General features: G+C 45.4%; 1 protein-coding gene across 1 annotated transcript in view; it reads left to right on the forward strand.

Moving 5' to 3' along the window:
* The window catches only part of ACAP3 (ArfGAP with coiled-coil, ankyrin repeat and PH domains 3), a 100525-nt gene that overhangs the window by 63146 nt on the left and 16004 nt on the right, over positions 1–21375 (forward strand). The window contains exons 7-18 of the mRNA XM_075027253.1: positions 2922–2966; positions 3408–3503; positions 3846–3920; positions 5250–5261; positions 13446–13558; positions 17868–17919; positions 18374–18474; positions 18913–19024; positions 19607–19815; positions 20117–20186; positions 20320–20414; positions 20967–21181. Of these exons, the coding sequence (XP_074883354.1) occupies positions 2922–2966; positions 3408–3503; positions 3846–3920; positions 5250–5261; positions 13446–13558; positions 17868–17919; positions 18374–18474; positions 18913–19024; positions 19607–19815; positions 20117–20186; positions 20320–20414; positions 20967–21181 (1195 nt within the window). The remainder of the gene's footprint in view (positions 1–2921; positions 2967–3407; positions 3504–3845; positions 3921–5249; positions 5262–13445; positions 13559–17867; positions 17920–18373; positions 18475–18912; positions 19025–19606; positions 19816–20116; positions 20187–20319; positions 20415–20966; positions 21182–21375) is intronic.

Genomic DNA, 21375 nt, shown 5'->3' on the forward strand with positions numbered 1-21375 from the left:
TGTTAATATTGATCCACGTGTGCCTCCACTAGCTGTCACTCCTGCAGCACTGAACTAAGACCATCTGCCAACACGTTCTGTCTGATCATGAGGTAGTCTCTGATGTCACATGCTCTGGCAGCTGTGGATAGAAAGACAATGCTTTCCATTTAAAGTATAAATCATGCATGTCATTGATCCTCCTTTAGGATTGCATTTTTTTGCATCTAGGATTTAGACATGAATGGAACTGTATTTGCTGGTAAGGTCACACTATAGTAAGCTCCCTCTGTTTCTCCCACTGACAAAGAGTGAGACTTCCTTTAATGTGCTGATCCAATACTGTGGGAGGTTTCCCTGTTGGTCCACTGCAAGGTACCAGTCTAAATCCATCAGTTTTGAAATGCATAGATATGAACTTGTCCAGGCATCCTTTGGTATTTAATTAAGGATATAGTGAGGAGACTTATCATGTTACTCTCTTATATCTGAAAGGAGATCTTTTCCTGACCTTAAATGTCCACACAACTGAAGGGCACCCCCATAATGAATTAAAACTATATCCTAGTTGCATTAAGTTAAAGTGTCCCACCACAAATCCCAACTTGGATACCTGGGAAAAGGGACAACTTGGCTGGCAGTAAAAATCAAGTCCCAGAATTTGCCATGGTGGAATCTGCTATGGAGGGCAGTGTATTGGCAGAAAAGTCCTAGTTGGTCCTCAGGCAAATGCTACATGCAGAAAATCTTCCAACCAGCACCCTCTGTTTTCTCTCCAGCCTCCAGAGGGACAGACCCTGTTTTGTGGATCTGTTGCACATTTCGCATCTTGCAGAACTCATCTTCATCATCTTTGACTTTGACCATGCCAATTTCAGGCCTGTTGACAAACTTGAAGGATTACTTGCACACCTTGAAGAGAGCCAAAAGGATCAGGACCCAGTAAAGCACAATTCAGGGCAAGAATTTTCACTGTAATGTAGCACATTTCTATTATTATAGTGGCTGGTTTATGGCTATAAATGGCCAGGAGGAGTTACTGCTATGGAGTAAACTATCTGTTGATACAAAGCACGGTTACTAGTCCCAATCCTTTTTTTATGGTTTGTTTGTTGGTTTGGTTTTTTTTTTACACCTAGTACACTGGATGCGGAAAAGAGGGATCTAGGAGGCTGGGGATATACCTGAATTACTTTGTCTCCCCTCCTGTATTGCTGGAGCTGATGACCAGGCTGCCTAGTACAGAATCTGGAGGCTGATCTTGGTATGCCTCACGGATGCTGTTCCAAGCAAAACTGTGACAAGCACCAGTAAGCTGCCCTTCAGTAACTTTCATCTAGTTTTAGGTTCAGTTACTGCAAGCATTGTGCTTCTAAACAAACTGATGTGGCATTTATAAGCGAGTTATTAACACACTGGAACAAATTTTTTGTCATGGTAACACATTATTCATGACACTGACAGCTGAAGCCCCATCGAAAGCTTCTGCTACATTTGACAGTTTCTTTAGTGCTAACTGCAGCACTTGTATGACTTCTCAGCGTAGCTCATGGGGTCTGTGGGCAAGCTAATAGGTAACTATGTGCTATTCATTTTTTACTTTTGAAATTATATTCTCCTGGGTCAGTTCTCAGCCTCTTGAATTTTTTTAAATTATTTTTAAATCTCAAGGATATTTTTCACTTCCCGATCCGTGGTCTAGTATCAGAGAAACATACTAGGTCTCACAGAGCTTGCCTTTGTCCCCAGTTAAAGGAGATGTGCAATAGTTTTATCTTTGTTTCTAAGGATGCTGATGGTGTAGTCTCACTGTTAGAGTGATGAACATTAGAAACAGATACTATCTTTCTTGTTCTTCCTACATACCTCATAGTCCTAGGTTATTCCAGTCTTCCTATTCTTCATTTTAGCGTGAAGATTGCCGTTTACTCCAAAACATGCTGTAACTGTGCAATTGCATGGAGTAGGGGTTAGCACTCATTTTCCCAGTGTCATAGGACAATACTGGAAAGAGAGAGAGAAAGAGTCAGGACATAGCACCTTGCTGTATTGTGCCCAAGGTTTTTTATGGCAGGGATTTTAGGTGGGACTTTTCTGATCAAAGATGCAGGCAGTGAACTCTGAGGTGTCAAAGATGAGCTTCTACAGCCACTTTGCTAACCACCTGCTGGAGGACTCGAAGAATGGCCAGACTTTCCTATCCTTACAGTAAATACTCCAAACTGGTTCTTTTGCAGTAGCAGAGTGTGTTTCCAAAGCAATGCTATCTTGCCATTGCAAGAGGTATTGCAATTCTTCCCTGTCCAGGGAGGAGGTGTAAGCCTGAATGTGCTGGAAGGCCTTTTCTTCCATCCCAGGAGCCCAAGCACATCAGGGCTGGCACAGGAAATACTGAGCTGCTGCTGCTTCTGTGTGGAAGGGGTGTGATGGTCTCTAGGGCAGGCAGTCAGTCATGCACTTTTCTCCAAGAAAAATGGGTGTACAAAGGGTGTGCACACTGAGAACTTAGCCCTCCCACAGGTACCACAGTTTCCTGGCTGGCTTCACTACAATTACTGAAAAAACCCTAACACTACACTGGTACCTCTCAGCCAGCTAAGAGAAATCAAAGCGGTGACCTGATAGATTAAACATCTCCTTCTTATGATACCAAATTGCACTCTGGGGTCACTGTTTGTTGTCAGCCTATGTACAGCCATACATCTAGCAGTGACCTTAATTAGTAGCAGCCCAGGCCAGAAAATGCATCTATGCTGTTTCCCTTTTTATTCCATCTCGAACTCACCAGAACTGTTTTCTCAGAAACTAACTTTCTGGAACTGTCCTTGAATAGTTTGTGGTTTGCTGCTAGGGGTATCGCAGCAAGTTGTTTGTACATAGATCTCTATGCCGGACTGCTTAGTGCTGCTGATGCTGAGAGTCTTATCTCGATTCCTTCGCAGATCAACGTCCTGCAGGCCAAGAAGAAGTTTGAAATACTGGATGCGGTAAGGGCTCTCTGTGTTTTCCTGTGGCTGCTCTCACTGACTCAATGAAAGGCAGCCCTCTCCATTTCAGGTTGCATGGGTCGACATACTGACTCCTCGGTCTGCCCTGGAGATACTGTCTGAGACTGCTCTGGGGGCTGCAGGTATGCTAACAAGAGGGGAGAACGAAGGACCGGCAAGATACTCCACAGGCCAGAACTGGAGGGGACTTTCAGGGGTGAAGGACACTGCTTTGTGCTCACAACAGGGGTTGTCTGACAGTGCGGAAGGATTTGTGAGAGGAAGAAAGAAGAGGGAGAGGCATCTAATGGATAGATTGCTTTGGGAAGGGAAAGGGTTAGACCTTGACGAGACTTGTTTGTGGGTTATAAGGAATAAGGACTTTTCACACTCACTTTGTCCCAGAACCTGTTCTGACCTTGCTGTTGTTTCCCTCCCCAGATGCTGTCCTTCATGCATGCCCAGTACACCTTTTTCCAGCAGGGCTACAGTCTTCTCCATGAACTAGATCCCTACATGAAGAAACTAGCCACAGAGGTGAGGAGACGGGGAATATGGTTGACTTGATCTACCTGTTTATACCCCTTCACCCTGAAAGGACATCCTCCTTCCTATTCAGCTGCCATACTTGGTAATCAGGGAGCGGTCAGAGCATCATGCTGGCTGGATGTTGGATGAGCCATGCTGCACTATGGGGTGACAGCCAAGAGCTATGGTTACTTTCAGTGCACACCCAAACACAGCCCTTTTCCACGCTTGTGGGGACTTACGATCTTAGGTAGGGCGGGTGTAATCCCAGAGCAGGGAAGCAGAGATGGACAGTGGCTCCTAAACCTCCTTCCTGACTTTTATACCTGGTGTTCTCCTCCCTGCCTTTAGCTGGACCAGCTGGTGATTGATTCTGCAGTGGAGAAGAGGGAGATGGAGCACAAGCATGCACTGATACAGCAGAGGGTGAGTCCTGGGGCTGCAGCTTTGTGCAAGCAGCACTTCTCTCTATCAGTGTGGTTGTCCGGATCACAGTGGCAACTGCCATCTGATGAGGCGCCTTGCTGGGTTAGTCTTTCACAGCCTGGAGCAGTAGCAGCAGAAGTTGCTGAGGTGAAAGTAATAACCTTGTGGATGCTGGGAGGTCTAGCTAGTAGGTAGGCCTCATCAAATGCAGGGCATTCAGCTACTGATACATCTGAGTACACAAGGGGGAGGGACATGGGGAGGACCCCATGAGTCAGGGCACCTGGGTTGTTGTCCTAGCTCTGCAGCTGACCTGATCTGCTTCTGAGCAAGCCTTCCTTCTATGCTTTGTCTCCCTCTTTGCTACTGAGGATGTGGGAGGATTTAAAGTTTTGTGTTCTGTAAATGGCTCTGAGATAAAGGAGTGAATGTAGTTTGCAATTGCCTCTGAAAGCAACTTGACTGCATAGGAGAGCTGCTTTTCGGGAGAGGTTAGAGCACTTCTCTCCCACCCTTTTTTTTTTTCTTTTCTTCTCTCTCCTCCCCATCTCGCATTGTTCCTCTGACTGAGCAAGCTAGCTTTTATCTGGCAAGCCCTGTGATCTCCAGCTACTGCAGTATTAGCGTGTCCCTTCTGACACTTCTCCCTGCCTCTCACTGCCTTGCCCCGTAGTGAGGCAGCAATATGGCAGCATGCCTGAGTGCCCAACCCAACTAGATGGCCAGAGTCCCTGCTAAGTCATCCAGCAGACGAATGAGTGGATGCACTGCTTTGGTACCCATAGACAAGACTTGCTGCAGGGCCTTTTCTTCATTCATAGGGAGCTCACACTGCACTGAAGTGATGTTAACGGGTCATGGGGGAGAGAGAGCAGGACTCCATGCTGCTATTGAGAGGAGTGTGCTACAGTGAACTCCTTTCATGCAAGTCTGCTCCAAACTGCAGTTCAGCTGATTCTTGCTTAGCTCCCGTGATGTGACATGGCTACAGCCTTGAGCAGCATAACTTTGGAAAGGTCCCTGGAGGCCCAAGCAATAGAGTTGCTGTGGCTGAGCAAGCTGTTGTTTTCAGCTGAGCTATGGTAACCCACTAGGTGTGTCTTCTCATCTGCTGTAATTGGGAGTAACCACCATGAATGGGCAAGATAATAGGATTTATTATCAAACAAGTCTGAGCCTTCAGTAAGGAGGCATCTTTGGTTAATGTGGGCTCTGATTTTCCAGACCATTCATCTGGGAATGATTCCAAATCTGAGGCTTGAAGAAATTTCAACTAATTTTTTTTTCTTTTCCTTCTTTTCTTCATGGATTGCTGACCTGCCCCTGCAGACCCTCCTGCAGGTGAGTACCCACGTGTATTTCCTTCTTCTGACATCTTCATTTCTCAGAATTAGCACCTTGCTGCTCTGGATATTTACTCAGTCCTGCCTTTGAAAACAAAACAAAGAAACCTTGCCATAGCATTAGTGCTGTAACCTGAACACTGGAGATGTAATTTTTAAGCCCAGGTTCAAGTGAGTTTAGTTTCATCCTCATCAAAGTTGCTTTCAGTCCTGTGCTAAAATAAGATTTCAGTTCCCTCTACTCTGTGTGGTGGTCAGTCTTGACTCAGAGTTCAGTCTTGCAGTGGCAGCAGTACTTGGCTGGCACTTAATGCGTGTTTGGTGCCTGGGAGCCTTTGAGGACCATGGATCTGGTGGGAGGTGAATTGGCTGCACAGGCTCCTAACAGAGGGCATTGGTGGACTTTCAACACACACACACTCTCTCAAACAAAAACTGTCATGCTCTGTGGACACAGTAAAAGGGGATTTCAGAGAGCCCTGAGAAATAGCTGTTCATGGACCAAGGCCTGAGTAGGAATCGCTAAGGAGTCCATATCTGGCAGGCACTTGTGTGGATCAATACTTCTCAACAGGAGGAATCTAAGTGGCTGTTGTTTTCTTGCTAATGCTATCTCTCAAAAGTGTCATAACCCATGAAATGGAAACGTAACCAGATTTGAAAACAGAATGACAGACATTCCCTGTGAATTGGCCTGTGCATATGCTCCCTTTGATTAAGTGTTCTGAGGGAGGGGTAAATCCATTTGTGAACTCTCAGCTCCCCTGGGACTCTGCTGGAGTGATGACTTCATTCAAGGGAACATGGAAAATCTCTCTAGTGCAGTGCATTTCAGTTAAATCTCTTTATGTGGCTTTGCTGACTGGACTAGTAGGGAATGAAGCAGAGGTCAGGTTCCAAGAGGGAGAACGAGCAATTACTCTTCATCAGGATACATGTGCATAGAGCTGTGTCTCTCTGTGTGCTCAGCTTGTAAGAGAGCTGAACATTCCTACTGCAATTTAGGATTTAAAGCTTCCTGCCTGGAAATGTTATGAGACTGCTTTTCAGCTACTCTGAGTCAGTGTTGCTCCTCCCTTTGCAATGGAGCATGGCACTCTGCATCTGGTGAGCATCTTGCTGCCTCCAAAGGGAGCAGAGCATGTCTTTGAATATATGTCTTCATGTTGAGCCCAGAATACCCTCTGGTCTCTGGAAAAATTGGGAGATTTAGTTGTGCTTAATTAGAGAGTGGTGGCAGAAGTATCCTATTTTCCTCAACACAGTGTCTTGCCAAACAGCCTGTTAAGGCATGACAAAAAGGGAGGAAATCCAGTTTAAATAATACCTTTTGAAGTGTTCTTGGGGTGGGGGAGCTGTGCAGATTCTAAAGATGGGAATTTAATTGTCTTTGGGCAGCTTTGTGAGGCATGGAGGGCAGCCTTCGAAGAGCCATGTTCATAAGGAAGTGGTCTGTGGCATTTTGTTTCATTATTGTTTTAATTAAAATAAATCTGGTAGGAGAGAAAAACTCAGTGCAAATCTTGACTGTTTTCTTTGATACTGTAATTTAGGTGCCTCTTTCCTATGCCACCTTTTCCCCATCTTCCCTCACGGAACATCTGCCGCCTTTGAGGCAGATTTCTAGGGCAGCTATAATTTCAAGCTGTCATTTTAACTGCTGCCCTTTCTGCCTTCCCAGCTCCAAAACCTTAAAGATCTCCATTTGCAGCTTCACGCTTTGTATGAAAATAATGCTCACTTATATAAAGAGGGTTCCAATAAAATCAGTAAGAGGGAAAGGAAGAGTCTCAATTTTTATGAGCTACAATAAATATTTGAGTTATCCTTCTGTTGTGTAAAGAGAGAGGAGAGCTTCAGCTTGAAGGGGTGCCTTTCTCCTGACTGTGTGTGGGATGCATGTGTGCAAGGACTGCGGTATGGAATACATTTCTGCAAAAGTTGAGGAGACAGTCTTGTAGCTTCCCACATTTCTCCTGTGCATTGAACTAAATTGTCTTAAATCACACATGTAATGAGGTTGTATGTTTTTATGTGGGCTCAGTTGCTTCAGATGGATGCACAAAGACACACAGAGCCTGGTGTAGATTGGACCACTTAGGAGAAAAATTTTGGAGAACTTAGCACTGGAACATGCAGGCCTAGGAATTTTTTCCAATGGGGAACGATGAGAGAAATGTTAACGTTTAAACCAGTTCTCCCTCACAGATCCTGACCTTCCCGAATCCTTCTATTGCACCAAAACTGACAGGCCAGTCTCTGAAAGTGGAAGAATACAGGGCGATGTAAAATCTCCTTTGCAGACTTATACCTATTCCCTGGTCCGGAGTGGCGGGGAAAGCAACTGTGCTTCTGTTGCCCGTTTGCACAGGGAGGATGAAGTGCCAAGGCAGAGCTCTCTGCCTCATTTAGTCCAGCTGGTAGCGAACAAACCAGGGGCCATATGGCACTTCAACACCCCGATTCCTGTGGCTGCGGTGGAGCAGGGGTGGAATTACTGGCCAAAGGGTGGCTCTGCTCCAAGAAGCTGGGGGAAGCCGACCCTGCTAAAGGCGCACAAGCCTGGCTCTGTTAAGGTCAGGGAGGCATTCGGTGAGCATCTTCCTGTCAACTTTGCTCTGTGTTGCTTGGCTTCTCCCACTCCCTTCTGTGCCTCCATGACAGCTGTATGATAATTAGCCCTTGCTCTAAGCTGATTGACTGTGAATAGGAGGCAGGAGGAGGGGGGGTAAGCAGGTGGTCCCCAGAGGCCAGCAGACTTCCTTCGCCTAGTGCCCCTTGCTTTGACAGGAGCCAACGGCAGAGCTTAAAGCTTCCCCAAAAGGAGTAGGAGGGGTAAAGGAGAAGGGGCTGAAAAAGAAATCCCTCCTTCCCTGCCAGCCCACAGTGCTTAGCAGAGATGCTACTCTAGAGAGCGAACAGAGAGAGAGAGGACACACAGAGCTGCTCCCTGCTCTCTAGGCAAGAGCAGCAAAACCTCCCTTGCAGCTGACATCATGAAGATTTTCGGCAGGCTTGAATACCTCCTGGTAAGGAGACTCCTGCAGGGTTGGTTTGACTTGGGGAGAAAGTTTAGAGGGCACTTTTCCCTGGGGGAGCAAGGATTGTGCCTGTAGGACCTTGCTTGCTGATGTGACCCAAAAGCCAGTACAGCTTTAGCATTTGCAGGAGAGCAAATGTGTTTGGTTCTGTTACTGGGATGGAAAAGCTCTGGGGCAGGGCACAGATCTCTGTGCATCATCTGCTGGCAATCTGCAGAGCAGGGAGATCATTTGGCATTAGGAAATTCAAGAAACAAAAGGTCTGTAAATGGGATTTGGCCGGAATGAATGAAAACTGTCTGCGCAGAACGGGAATGTAGGTGGGGAAGCCCTCCTCCAAATTCCATCTGCCTCTGAGGGTCTTGGATTGTACACAGTATATACACAGAGGTAAAAATAGCCAGATAGAGAAAAGGTTGAAATATATTCAGGCGCCAGAAGAGAACAGAATGTGCATGCACCAGTGTTTGTGTGGAAGGGGTGTGTGTGCATCTTTAGGGAATGTGAATATTCCTCTGAATTATGTTCTCTTTAGAATCGAATAGCCAAACTTGTCACATACAGCTTTCAACTCACCTCCAGGAGAAGTTCTTTTCGATGTGTGGTGCTGTTAGAGTGTACATAATATTATTGTTAAATACTGAGCATCATTGATTACTTAAGTAGAGAGGGCACTTTTGTATAAAGCCTTTGTCTTCTATGAGGGAAAGCATGTATTGCATGTGTTGTCGCTTATCCTAAATGGTATTGATTTCAAAATAAAATAACATGGAAGTTTGGTAGTAAGATACGTTTCTCTGAATATCTAAAAACACCTGGGCTGAAATGATTCACTGGTCATGGTTGCATAGTTTTGATAGTGTCTTCTATCAGTAGAAATCAAAACATTGTACGGAAAAGGAGAGTATCATTATTTCCAAATTGAATTGATGCAGTGAGGGGGTAATGCTATGGCTTTTCAGGGAGGGCCATTGCCATAGTGATGTATTTTAAAGAATTTTAAGGAAGTCTTGGTATTTTAGAGAAAGGTTCTATCTGTTTGCAGCCAGGGGTTGTGCTCTTTGGAACAGGAATGAACCTATAAACAAGACTTTCCTACTTCAGTGGGTATGCTCTCAGGCAGGGCTCCTTACTTAAGACACCCTCCTGCCCTGCCAAGGATTCCAGGCTGTTGGGGAGCACCTTTGCTCTTCATATTAAGTCAGCTCACTGAAGCTGGAGGTTTATTTAATTTTATCAGCCATTTTCTCTGCATGAAAAGCTGGCTTCACAAGAGCAATTGGAAGAGCTTGTCTGGCCTCTGCAATGCAAGCAGTCTCTGTGCGTGCTGTGTGGAGATGGACAAGGGAGTTCTTAAGCAAGTGGGCCATGAGGCAACCTCCAAATAGTGGTTTTTCTTTTTTTTTCTTTTTTCTTCTTTCATGGGTCTGTGCCTGTGCTGGGATTTTGCTTTCCATTTGCTGGTTTGAAAGTGTCTGCATTAATATCCTTTTTTACATCCCTATGGATGTGTCTCTTGGAATGTGTTACTTCATTGTTGCTTCAGCAGCATTCAGTGTGCTCCCATGGAAACCATTGTGATGTCATTTCTAAAAGAATATCAGTTCCCAGGCAGCAGTGTAAACTAAGAGTGACAGGACTGCGAAGGGGAGGGGACAGTGAGACAAGATTGGTGTGATTTACTAAAAGTCAGTGAAGGATAGGGAAGCAGATGATGGCAGAGATCTGGTTTCTTATTTTGGAAGATGTCTGATTTATTTTACCAATGTGTGATCCAATGTGTCGCTGCTGTTGCTAATCATGATCGCATGTGCAGTTGTAGCCAAAGCCATTCAGATCCCAATCCTAGGAAGCCTTTTTTCTGTGTCAAGCATTTTTTCATATCACAGAGACAACGAGATGCTAAATGCAGATGTAATAAATCAGTCCAAACTCATTCAGAGCAGACTTGCCTACTGAGTGTACATTGCAATGATGGGAAGAATTCAGTAAAAGGTGATTTATTAAAATCTCATGTATAGCAAGAAATGGAAAAAGAGGGGACAAGAGAAAGGATACGTGTGCACTCTCTTACCCTGCTTTGTCAAGGGTAAGATTTGAATCAAGAAAGTTACATTGAATGTTGTAGAATGCTGACACATTCCTCCTCCACCAGCACCTCCCAGACATCGCGGCTTGGCTTACAAGGCTAGAAGGTTTTTTATTTCCTATTTCTACGTGGACTCAGACAGTCCACAGATGCGCTGCATCCCTTGTAAGAGTCTCAAAGAGACTTACTGGTGGCATAGTTGATGATGTGCTTAGCAGGAGCCATGTCCATCAGCCCAGACCCTTTGACTTATTTCCCAGAATTAACAGGATCAAAATCCTCTTGTGTCCCTGTATCTGTTCTATTCATTGACACATTAAGGGCAGGTCTGCCAGTTAAGGGGATTCATTGTCACACATCTGTTGTGTATCCAGCTGTGGCCACACATTACCATGATGTTTCAACACCATTGGCAAGATGATCTCCTCAGACAGTTTCTAAGCTAGCTTTGACCTAGAATCAGGTTTCAACAGATGTTCTTGTAACAATTTTTTCCAGAAACTTGTCCTTTCTTTTCAGTGGCTGTGGTAAGAAGGTTCCCTGTATGGGCTACAGCAAGAAGATGTGCCCAGGAATCCACTGTTTAAGCTCATAGTTTAAGCTTGCTCTGGTGTGCTGGAAGTTTCACAGTTGCATTTGCTGTGATTTTGCCTTTCGGCTCCAGAGCCGTTTCTGCACATTTTCCTTTTGGCCTTTGCCTGGCAGTGAAAGGAAAACCAATACTGATCAGGTGTTAATTTCTGGATTTTTTTTTTTACCCTCCCCTTTCCGTTGCTTCCTTGGTCTCTCAACACTCCCAATAACTTTGTAGCAAAGACTTCTGGTGCTTCCAAGCAGAGTGCAATGGAATGGAACAAAGTGGCCCTGAGGTTCAGACTGCTGCATGCCCTGGGGAGAAGAGGCAGACTGATCCTTTTCCCTTGGATCTTTCCCTTGATTTGTACCTACTTTACAAATCCAGCTTACGGCTCTGGTCGGCATATTCTGCCCTCAATTGCCCTGCAGTAGTTCTGTTGATAGCAGTGGAGTTGCTCAGGAATTACACCAGCAGAAATATGAGCAGAATTTGTCCTGGGGATGTTTCCTAACCAATGAGAGCACAAGGAAGACAAATATCTTCAAAGTAATGCAAACACAAGCCATTCGTCCCAGCAATGTGTTTCTATGTTTGGGCAATCATCCAGATGGCTCTCTGTTGTCTTAGCTGTGTATGTGCTTGGTGGTTTTGTGTATAATTTTCTCTTTCTAAAACTGGGCTTGGTGCAGGTTAGAGTTCTTTCAAAAGCAAGGAACAGCTCCATGTGCCTTCAGCTGTTCTGCTTTAGCCATTCAATTTATAGAGAGGTGTAATACAATACAGACTCAATGAGGTTAAGTTCACACCTGGCTTGACTCCACTGGTTTTTACTGGATTTACTCTAGTGACGCATATGGCCCATCTGTTCCTCCTGCACTCATCAGCAATATATCCTTCTTACCATCACACTGCTTCATTATGTAAAGACAGCTGAAGAAGTCAGGTGATTATATTTAGACTGTCCCCCTTATTTTTACCTCTTCTACAAAGTGAAGCACAGCTAAGTGGTCATTTTTAAGATGTGCTTCGAAGGGTTTTGCCCTATACTTGCTGTGTGCTTTTTAACAAGGTCCATATTTTTGGATGTTTGCATTATTTATTATAAAACAGTGCAGATTCTCAAAAATTTATAGAATCATCACTTTGCAGCAGCTCTACAAAAAGCACATATTCAAATATCTACACGTTAGAGGAAAATTCCCTCTAGCTTTTGTTTGCAACACGTACATGACAGATATCTGCAGAAGAGGACCCCCATGGGATTCACATTCTTAATGGCAAGAAAATTTGGGGCTGAGCAGAACTCTCTTAATTGGGTGCCTTACAGCAGTTTCTAGTGTCTAATTGGGCATCATGCTGTCTTTCCAAGGAATGACTCAGTCCTGTCCCATTACATCTCCTCCTTCTGTATTAGTATTATTCTTATTATGACACCTCCCAGGCAAGCTTGCATCTCTGAACATGAAAATAACTCATCTTAATGAGAGTGAAGTGCATGTTGCCTAGCAACACAGCATCACAAGGGTCTTCATATGCTGAGCTAGGAAAGGCACTTAACTTAATGGGGCTGTTTTCACCACACTGTTGTGTCTTTGAACCAAGTAGTACAGGGGGAAATATTTGCACTCAAGAGAGAGGGAGGTGTGGGTAGAATGCATCATTAGAGTGGAATCGATGGGCAAAGAGACAATGTGCCTTGGTTCCCCAGGTTAGGGGGGAAAGTCATTTGGGTTTCATGACCTAGTTTCTCTTGGGAAGGAGGCAGACCATTGCCCAGGGAGAAGGATCCCATGTTCTGTGAAAGCAGCTGCTATTCTCTCTGCTCTGTGTCTTGCTCACCAGCTGTCAGAATCCATGAGATCTATCTGATGAATCAGTGCCAAACCTGACAAATCAGCTCTGAGTAGTAGCATAGCATAGAGAATTGAGTGAGCACAGATTGGAGATGGCATATGATGATAGCTAATGAAAATGGAATTGATAAGTCTTCCCCTCTAAAAATAATCATGCCTGTTTTCCTTGTGTGAAAAGCCTGGGGTTTGTTCTGTTCCTGGCCCCTTGCAGAACAGAGAGGTGGCAGGAGCATTGCTAACCCACTTGGCCAGTGAAAAGCATCTCTATTGCTTTATTTCCCATTGCAGACTGCCCCAGATTTTGGGAATTTTTAGCCCTTTTGATGATAAGCTGCCTGCCTTTCTCCTTATCAGCTACCAGAGGGGGGAAATACAGCATGTATAATACTTCCCTGCAAACAATAGGGACAGATAAGCTTACTGGAAGGAGGATAATTCATGACTGCTATTCATGGCTGCAGCCCACTAAGGCATAGGGATATGCTGTGAGAGACAGCTCTGCCTGAACCTTAGGATTTTGATATAGGTGGTTTTTTCTTCTTGATGTTTTGATTAGGCTTATCTCCATCTTGGTCCTAGAGAGTGCAGTCATGTTAGAGTCTCAGTTTCTTTCTATTTGCAGGACTTCTCCTATGATGACTCGAAGGTGGAGTTTAATGTTGATGCCCCAAATGGAGTGGTGATGGAAGGCTACCTCTTCAAGAGAGCTAGCAATGCTTTCAAAACATGGAATCGGTGAGTAATAATTCATATTCCATTTGATATTTGGGCTAAGACTCTGAACACAGCTAATACTGCCTGCACAGGAGCACACCTCACTTTTAGTGAGATCTTAGCAACTGTTATCATCACTGAAAGGATTCTGAACTAAGCAGCTAAAAGGTAAATAGTTAAAATAGTTAAAATGAGGTTGATTTGATAGTTTCTGTATACAGAGACTTTTCTTCTAGGAGCATTTTGCATGCAGGTTGAGGGAGGTGATCCTTACTCTCTGCTCAGCACTGGTGAAGCCACATCTGGAGTATTGTGTCCAGTTCTGGGCTCCCCAGCACAAGAAAGATATGGACTTGCTGGAGAGGGTCCAGTAAAGGGACATGAAGATGATTAAGGGGATTGGAACATCTCTCACGTGAGGAAAGGCTGAGAGAGCTGGAACTGTTCAGCCTGGAGAAGAGAAGGCTTGGGGAGGGGGGAGGATCTTATCAAAGCGTACAAATTCCTGATGGGAGGGAATGAAGAAGAGGGAGGCAGACTTCTCAGCAGTGCCTAGTGACAGGACAAGAGGCACTGGGCACATACTAAACCCATGAAATTTCATCTGAACCCAAGAAACTGCTTTTTTATTGCGAGGATGGTCAGGCAGTGGAGCAGGTTGTCCAGAGAGGTGGTGAAATCTCTATCTGTGGAGATATTAAAAAACCACCTGGGCAACCTGCTCTAGCTGGTCCTGCTTGAGCAGGAGGGTTGGACTAGATCTGAAGAGGTCCCTTTCAACTGCAGTGACTCTGTGATTCTGCTCAGAACCTGTTGGCTGCAAGTTAAGTTCAGAACCTGAAGCCGTGTTAGTGTAATTGCATCTGCCTAAGTTCTCCCAAGAGAAACAGTATCTCAAGAGAGATTAATGTAGCCTTATTAACACACTAACCTGGCTATGTGTCGCCAAGTCAGCTCAGAGCAAAAGAGGAGTAAGTATCTGCTTTATTGCAATGGTGTTTTAAGACCACAAATTTTCTACCAGCATGTTATAACTCATGTGCTGAGCTTGCAAATTGCTTTGCAGGTCTTTTGATATTGGTGTGTTGAAGACATGTACATTAATCACTAAAAGAGCTAGATGCTGTGTAGTTTATGTAAGCGATTATTATTTTCCTGTTCAAAACCAAGTATGCTTCTTTCTGTGAAGCTGTATATTCCCCTGAGGCTGCATCATGGAATGAGCCAGCTCGTGTTTTGCTGCGTCTTAGTAAATGCTAGGAAAAAAAAGTGCCTTCCACAATGGAAGAATGACCAGGTTCCATGAAGGGAAAACAGGGCACAATGCAGCTCGAGTCTTGCCTTAGGAAAGCTGTAAATTTGTAACAATTAAGAGAAATACCTTAGTAACACAGCAGGACATGCCATGAGTATCAAACCTGTCTATTTTGGGACAGGGAGGTATGTGAGAATGGAAATATTAACTGTGCTGCTGGGAGCTGAGAAATGGCTTTCTGTGCACTGACCCTGCTCTTAATAATTTATACATATTTCATCTGATAGGTCACTGGGAATGCCAGGCTCGTATATCTCCTGCACTAGTCAGGAGTCTCTGCAGCTGCCAGAGACCTTGGGAAAGTGGAAGCAAAGGTTTCATGTTCTAGCCTTGCTCGATATTTGTGTGTTTAGTTTCCCTTGAGATAGTCAATGGGCTTCATATGTGGCTGTGCAAAAGGATTCAAACCCTTCCAGTGAGCTTCTAATGCATAAGATCAATGCCTTTTTGACCTACATTTACTCCTCTCACATAACAGGGAAATGATACAATATTAAGAGATCTTTTACTTGGCTATGGGATACATTCAAAGCATACACCACAGCAAGGCTGAAATATGCTGAAATTGTTAGACTTTGAAATAAATAAACACTAAATGGTTCAGTGGACGGTTTGTGATATGAACAGAAACTGCCTGTATTTGCATGGAAAAAAGGTTTGAAATTATTAGAGATCTCTGAATTGGTTAGATAAGTGATTCCTTCTCTAAAGCTTCCCCTAGTACTAAGGAGGTTCCTGTCAAATTTAGTTTAATTTTGTTACCCCTCAGGCTCTCTGGTCCTCCGGTTTGCACTTGGAGGAACCAGAAACCACAACAGCAGCTATAACACAGTGCATCACAGTGTTCGATTGCAGTCCTCAGAAGCTGTTGCACTGAGAAGGTGTCTTAGCTGAATTTTTATCAAGCTTTTGGGATTTCCTGCTTGGTGTTTCCTAAGCAAAGTATAGCCTTTGTCCATAGTATGGCTTCGTTCACTGACACCACATGTTTTTGCAGAACAGAAGGTCATTCCAAAGTGTGTCAGGTTAATGTCAAGACCTGTGCTTGACTCTTGTGATACAGAGGAATGGTTCCAGGCAACTCCCTTCTCCTAGCAGGACCCTGGCTGTGAATTCAAGGGTCACTCCAAAGGGCACTTATCCTGGAGGGAATGTGACCTTCTGGGACTTTCTGGTTTTCTTGATGTCTGAAGTAATGTTAGTGTCAAGGGCTCCAAGTTTTCCCTGTCCCCCAAATCCCAGCTATCCTCCCTGTATCCTCCTACATCCCAGTCATACACAGCCTGGATCCTCCTCACAGCTATCTCTGTCTCCTCAGTCCCACCCACTCTTAGCCATATCTACTCACGTCTTAGCTATTCACAGCTCCTGTAGCCTACTCATCACCTTCTTACTGTCACTCAGCTATTCACTGTTAGTGCCTCCCCCTCATGTGAGCAGGAGGGGGCAGGCAAAGAGAACAGCAAAACCCACAGTTCAGGATATCGGGATAGAAGCCAGCACCAGGCAGAAATGCATGCTCTGGGGTGGTGAGCAGGAGAGCACAGCTGGAAGGAGCAGGAGCAGAGACTGGAACCTGAGAGACAAACTTTCCACTTGGCTTCATGTGACAGCAGAGCTCCTTGAGCATAGACTGCTGCTGTCGCAGCAGCTCAGAACGATGCATCAGTGATATCAGCTCATCAAAATGGGCTCCCACATAGATGGGATGGCCTCCAGTTACCTGTATTTTCTCATTTCTCCACAGACACGTCAAGTCCTTTTGTTGCGTTTTATCTGTTTAATATTTCAGCAATGACAAAAGAAAGAGAATCTTGTCTCATCTCATTAACTCTGTCCCAGCTGAAACCAGGACATCAGGGAACCTAGTTCTTTTGCAAACAGAGTATGTAATACATGCTCTAAATAACATCTTGCTGCAAGCCTCTTTGACTCTTCATGCTCAAGTATTCCAGTACCTTCTTCCTGAAGCTTAGCGGTGGTCCTGGCTCCCATTGCCCTCCATGAAGATGATCAGGTTGCAAAATTTTAGGCTGTAACTTGGAATGAGGAAGTGACTTGGGGTTTTGGACTTAGCACCGTAGATTAAGACGCCAGGGAATTACCTCTGCTATCAGCATCACGTGGACCTTCTGTCGCTTTTGTTTTAATGGAAAGCTGCTAGCTCGTGATTTGTTGCCTCCTAAGAAGGTAGACTCCCTTCACACACACCTGTCTGTACTCTAGCCGTAGGAAACAGGAGATTTGGCACTGTTTGACCTCTCATAGGCTGTAGTAGCTACAGAGAAATCAGCCTGGTCGGTAGCATAGCCTATATAAACAGCAAGATGTACAACTCACTAGTATTATTTTCTCCAACACTATTTGTAGAGCTGCTAGTGTCCTGGTTTCAGGGTTTTCTGGGTTAGCAGGGTTTTCTGAGATGGATTTTTCTTTTTCCCACCTGGAAGTTTCTTCATGGTGTCAAGGAATTTCTGGCTTGCCTTATGATGGCCCTGCATGGAGAGGCAGCAGGCACACTGCATCTGGCATGGCATGTGCAAGTAATCCAAGTTCCCCAGTAAATGTCAAGTATGACCACTCTGCATATATGCAAGTGCAACTATGCCCTAACGAGTGCAACATGTCCCACAGGCACTGGATTTACTACCTGCAGTGGGGTCAGTGTGCGCACACAGGCTTGTGCCCCAGAAATCGTAGACCATAATATGGGACTGTACTACTCCATTGTTTCTTCCCATCTTTCCTTCCTTCCTATACGTTGACATATCTAGAACACTTGCCATCACAGCATCTCAATGCCAGGAGTCATTCCCTAAGGCTGTAAATCCTTTGTTCTCCAAGGGAGGGTACAGGAGAAGTATGAGCTTTACTTGTGACATTACTTTCCAGGTTCTTGGAATAAATTACACTCTTTTTAAATGGAGACGTATCCTGCTCTGCCGTAGAACAAACTGCCTCTCTGTAGCTCTCTTGTTCACTTGTTCTGATGTCTGTCTATCTGTCTTCCCTCAGGAGGTGGTTCTCCATACAGAACAGTCAGCTGGTGTACCAGAAAAAGCTAAAGGTCAGTGAGGCTACACCAGATAACACTGGCAGATTAGCCAGCTTGTCTGGTGCCCTGCTTTGCTGGGGACTTCTGCACCGTGGTGGGGGAGTGGGGAGGGGAATTGGATCAGGGGGACAGCAAGCCCATTCAGGCATTATTGTGCTCCCAAGTTAGACTGTACTGAGTACTAAGCGGCAGCAGATGGTGTTTGTGGTGATCTAAACATTCCTGTTCAGCAGAGGAAATCAGTGAAGTCCCCAGTAAGCCTGCCACTTCATGTGCATGTTGTCCTATGCTTTGATTCTGTATAACCCCTTCCTATTGCCCTAGAGTTATCTGGTGGTGGGCTGGCTCTGCTCTTTCTGGGCTCAGCTTATGCTAACCTGCAGGGTTTGGGAAGGAGTTTTCTGAGAGGCCTGGTTATGACACATATTCAGGGAGCCAACAAAGCCACCTCTTCTCACTCTTTCAGGATGTCCTCACGGTAGTGGTGGAAGACCTGCGGCTCTGTACTGTCAAGCCGTGTGAAGATATAGAGAGGAGGTTTTGCTTTGAGGTCGTCTCACCTACCAAGTAAGTTTGGTGGCTTCCCTAGGCCATCCTCATGGTAGCTGGACTGTGCACAGAACTGCAAGAGATTAGATTTGAGCAGATGCTGCCCTGGGCTATTAAACGTTGGCTGGGAGATACCCTTGCCTGTACTCAAGTCCCTATGAAGTTTGTCAGACATCAGCATAAGCCAGATCTAGACCACTTGTACCTAATATGCATATAGCCAGTGAAACTGGCAATGGTCAGCTTTTCAAAACAGCTAGCAGACCTGCCTGGAGTTTTTGAAGCGGGAACACCTTTGACAGTACAAGCTTGTAGGATTAATTTTTGCCCCTTTGCCTGTCAAATCAAGGTGCTGCCCCCATTGGAATGTCTGTGCTTAGGATGAAGTAGAACCATTTTGACCAAAACGTGCACCCTGTCCCTTTGCTCTTTCCAACTCATTTCCTTCCTTCACAGGAGCTGCATGCTGCAGGCTGACTCAGAGAAGCTGCGTCAGGCCTGGATTCAGGCTGTTCAAGCTAGCATTGCTTCTGCATACCGGGAGAGTCCTGACAGCTACTATATTGAAGTGAGTGAGGGGGTCATGAAGGATCCATAACTGTGTCTCAGAGCCCTGAGAGTGGGCTTTTGGGCTGTGGCAGGTCCAGTGTTTGTGGGTGGACCATTTGAAAATACTCTTCTGCCCTCAAGGGAGGGAGCTGAGGCCAGTGCTAACTCAAAGGCAACAGTTGCTCACCAACCAAAGCCACGCTTATAAAGCTGGGCTGGGGAAAAGGCAAGGTTTTAAATCAGTGTTGTTCTGACATCTTCACTTTCTTGCCATCACTCTGGATTGATGTTCCCCTAGGAATTATGTTCCCCTAGGAAGAGCTTGCTCCCTAGCTGGGACAAGCGCAAGCAAAGTATCACGATAGCAAGTAGTTTGCCAGACAATGGTCTGCATGCTGCCTGCACTCACAGGGCAGGGATGGGGTGCAGCGCCGTCTTGTGGCAATTAACAGAGATTGATGAGGCTTTACCCGTTCCCTTCTTGGACTAGCCCTACTTTATTCTTCTTCAGGTAATGCTTCCTATCAGTGCCTCTGCTATGCAAAGCTCTGGTTTGTTCCACAGTGCTTTGCAGAATCCTAGAACCCTTTTTTCCCTGCAGAGACTGGACCGGACTGCTTCCCCATCGACTAGCAGCATTGATTCTGCTACCGACTCCCGGGAGCGCAGTGTGAAAGGAGAGACCATCTTGCAGAGAGTGCAGAGCATACCCGGGAATGACCAGTGCTGTGACTGTGGTCAGCCGGATCCTCGCTGGGCCAGTATCAACTTGGGCATTCTGCTGTGCATTGAGTGCTCTGGTATCCACAGGTACTGTGTGCCTGTGTGCTCTGTGCTGCCAGCCAGGGATGGATTGCAAGCTCCTGGAAAAAATGGTGGAGCCTGAATTACAATTGACTATAATGTTTGTACAGATAGGTTCAAAAGTAATTGCTTGCTGCAGTACCTGTGTGTGCAGGTACATCTGTGTATGCATATACCACTCTGCTATAGCTACGTCTGTATAGATAAATACATAGGAACTGTATTGATCTTGTTCATTTTATGATGCATGAGAAATTCTGGTTTGAGGCATGTAACCATTTCACTTTTCTTCCTTTTGGATAAATAGGAGTCTGGGTGTTCACTGCTCCAAGGTCCGATCTCTCACATTGGATTCGTGGGAGCCAGAGTTACTGAAAGTGAGTGTTGGCTTTTAACAGCAAGAGATAGACAAATGGTGGACGTGGAGGGAGTCTTACTTGGTGGCAGGCTAGACTAGAGGGAAGGTAGCTCCTCACCTGAAGATTTCATTTGTTCCCTGTTGTATTGCAGCTGATGTGTGAGCTGGGGAACAGTACCATGAATCAGATTTATGAGGCACAGTGTGAAGAGTTGGGACTTAAGAAACCAACAGCAGGGAGCTCCAGGTGAGTCTGAGTACACACGCTGGTCCTCTCAGTCCTGTAGAAATCTATCCATTCACACAGCAAACCCAGTACCCTAAGCTGTCTGGAAAGTCAGATTAAGAGTGTGACTGGCCCTTTGCTGAGGGCCCAAACCACCTCAGGTACACCTACCTCAACACACTCCCTCTGTAGCTAGCCTGAGCTTGACTCTCAGAAAGGTCAGTAGGGCATTACCAGCCAGCAAACTGGTGAAACATGCTTGGGAACCAGGGCTTGCTGGGTTTACACCTGCTCTGAGACCTTTCAAATACATGTAACTGAAGCACATGGTGTTGCCTAGGGCTGAACATCTCATTCTACTCTCAGCTAAACCCCACACTTCTTAGTTTTGCTTTGAAATGGGAGGTATTTTTAGGTTTGAGAAACTCTCCCTTCTTAATACAGGCCTCAATGATTTTTAGGACTCCAAGCCGGCTTGATAAAATGAGGCAGAGCAGCCCCATCTCCTTGTGGCTGTTTGCTTTAGGCAAATCACATGAGCCTGTGCACAGCTTTACGCTGTTCTTCTCTTAGGCAGGACAAGGAAGCCTGGATCAAGGTGAAGTATGTGGAGAAGAAATTTCTGAAGAAGCTGCCAAGTGGGGAGAATCTAACAGAGAATGAGCGGAAACCTCGACGCTGGTGTGTGAAGAAGTGCCAGAGACACAACAGCACCACGAAAGCACCCACAGCTCGTAGAAAGTACCGCCATGAAGCAGGCAATGCATCACCAGCCATGTTGTCGTCAGGTGGGAACCTCCCTTGCCCCACTCCCCATGCAGAGCTGTGCTGGCCTGCCCACCACTCTTTGTAGGCGTGTACACAACTGCCCTAATAACATGTGTGGCCCCATCTTTCTCTAGGACCTGCAAACCTGCCAGAGGTATAAGCAAAACTGCTGTTGCACAAACTGTGTTGACACAGGTCTTTAAAGCCATTTCCT

The sequence above is a fragment of the Buteo buteo genome, chromosome 5, assembly GCF_964188355.1.
Source record: "Buteo buteo chromosome 5, bButBut1.hap1.1, whole genome shotgun sequence".
In the NCBI taxonomy this organism is placed as follows: domain Eukaryota; kingdom Metazoa; phylum Chordata; class Aves; order Accipitriformes; family Accipitridae; genus Buteo; species Buteo buteo.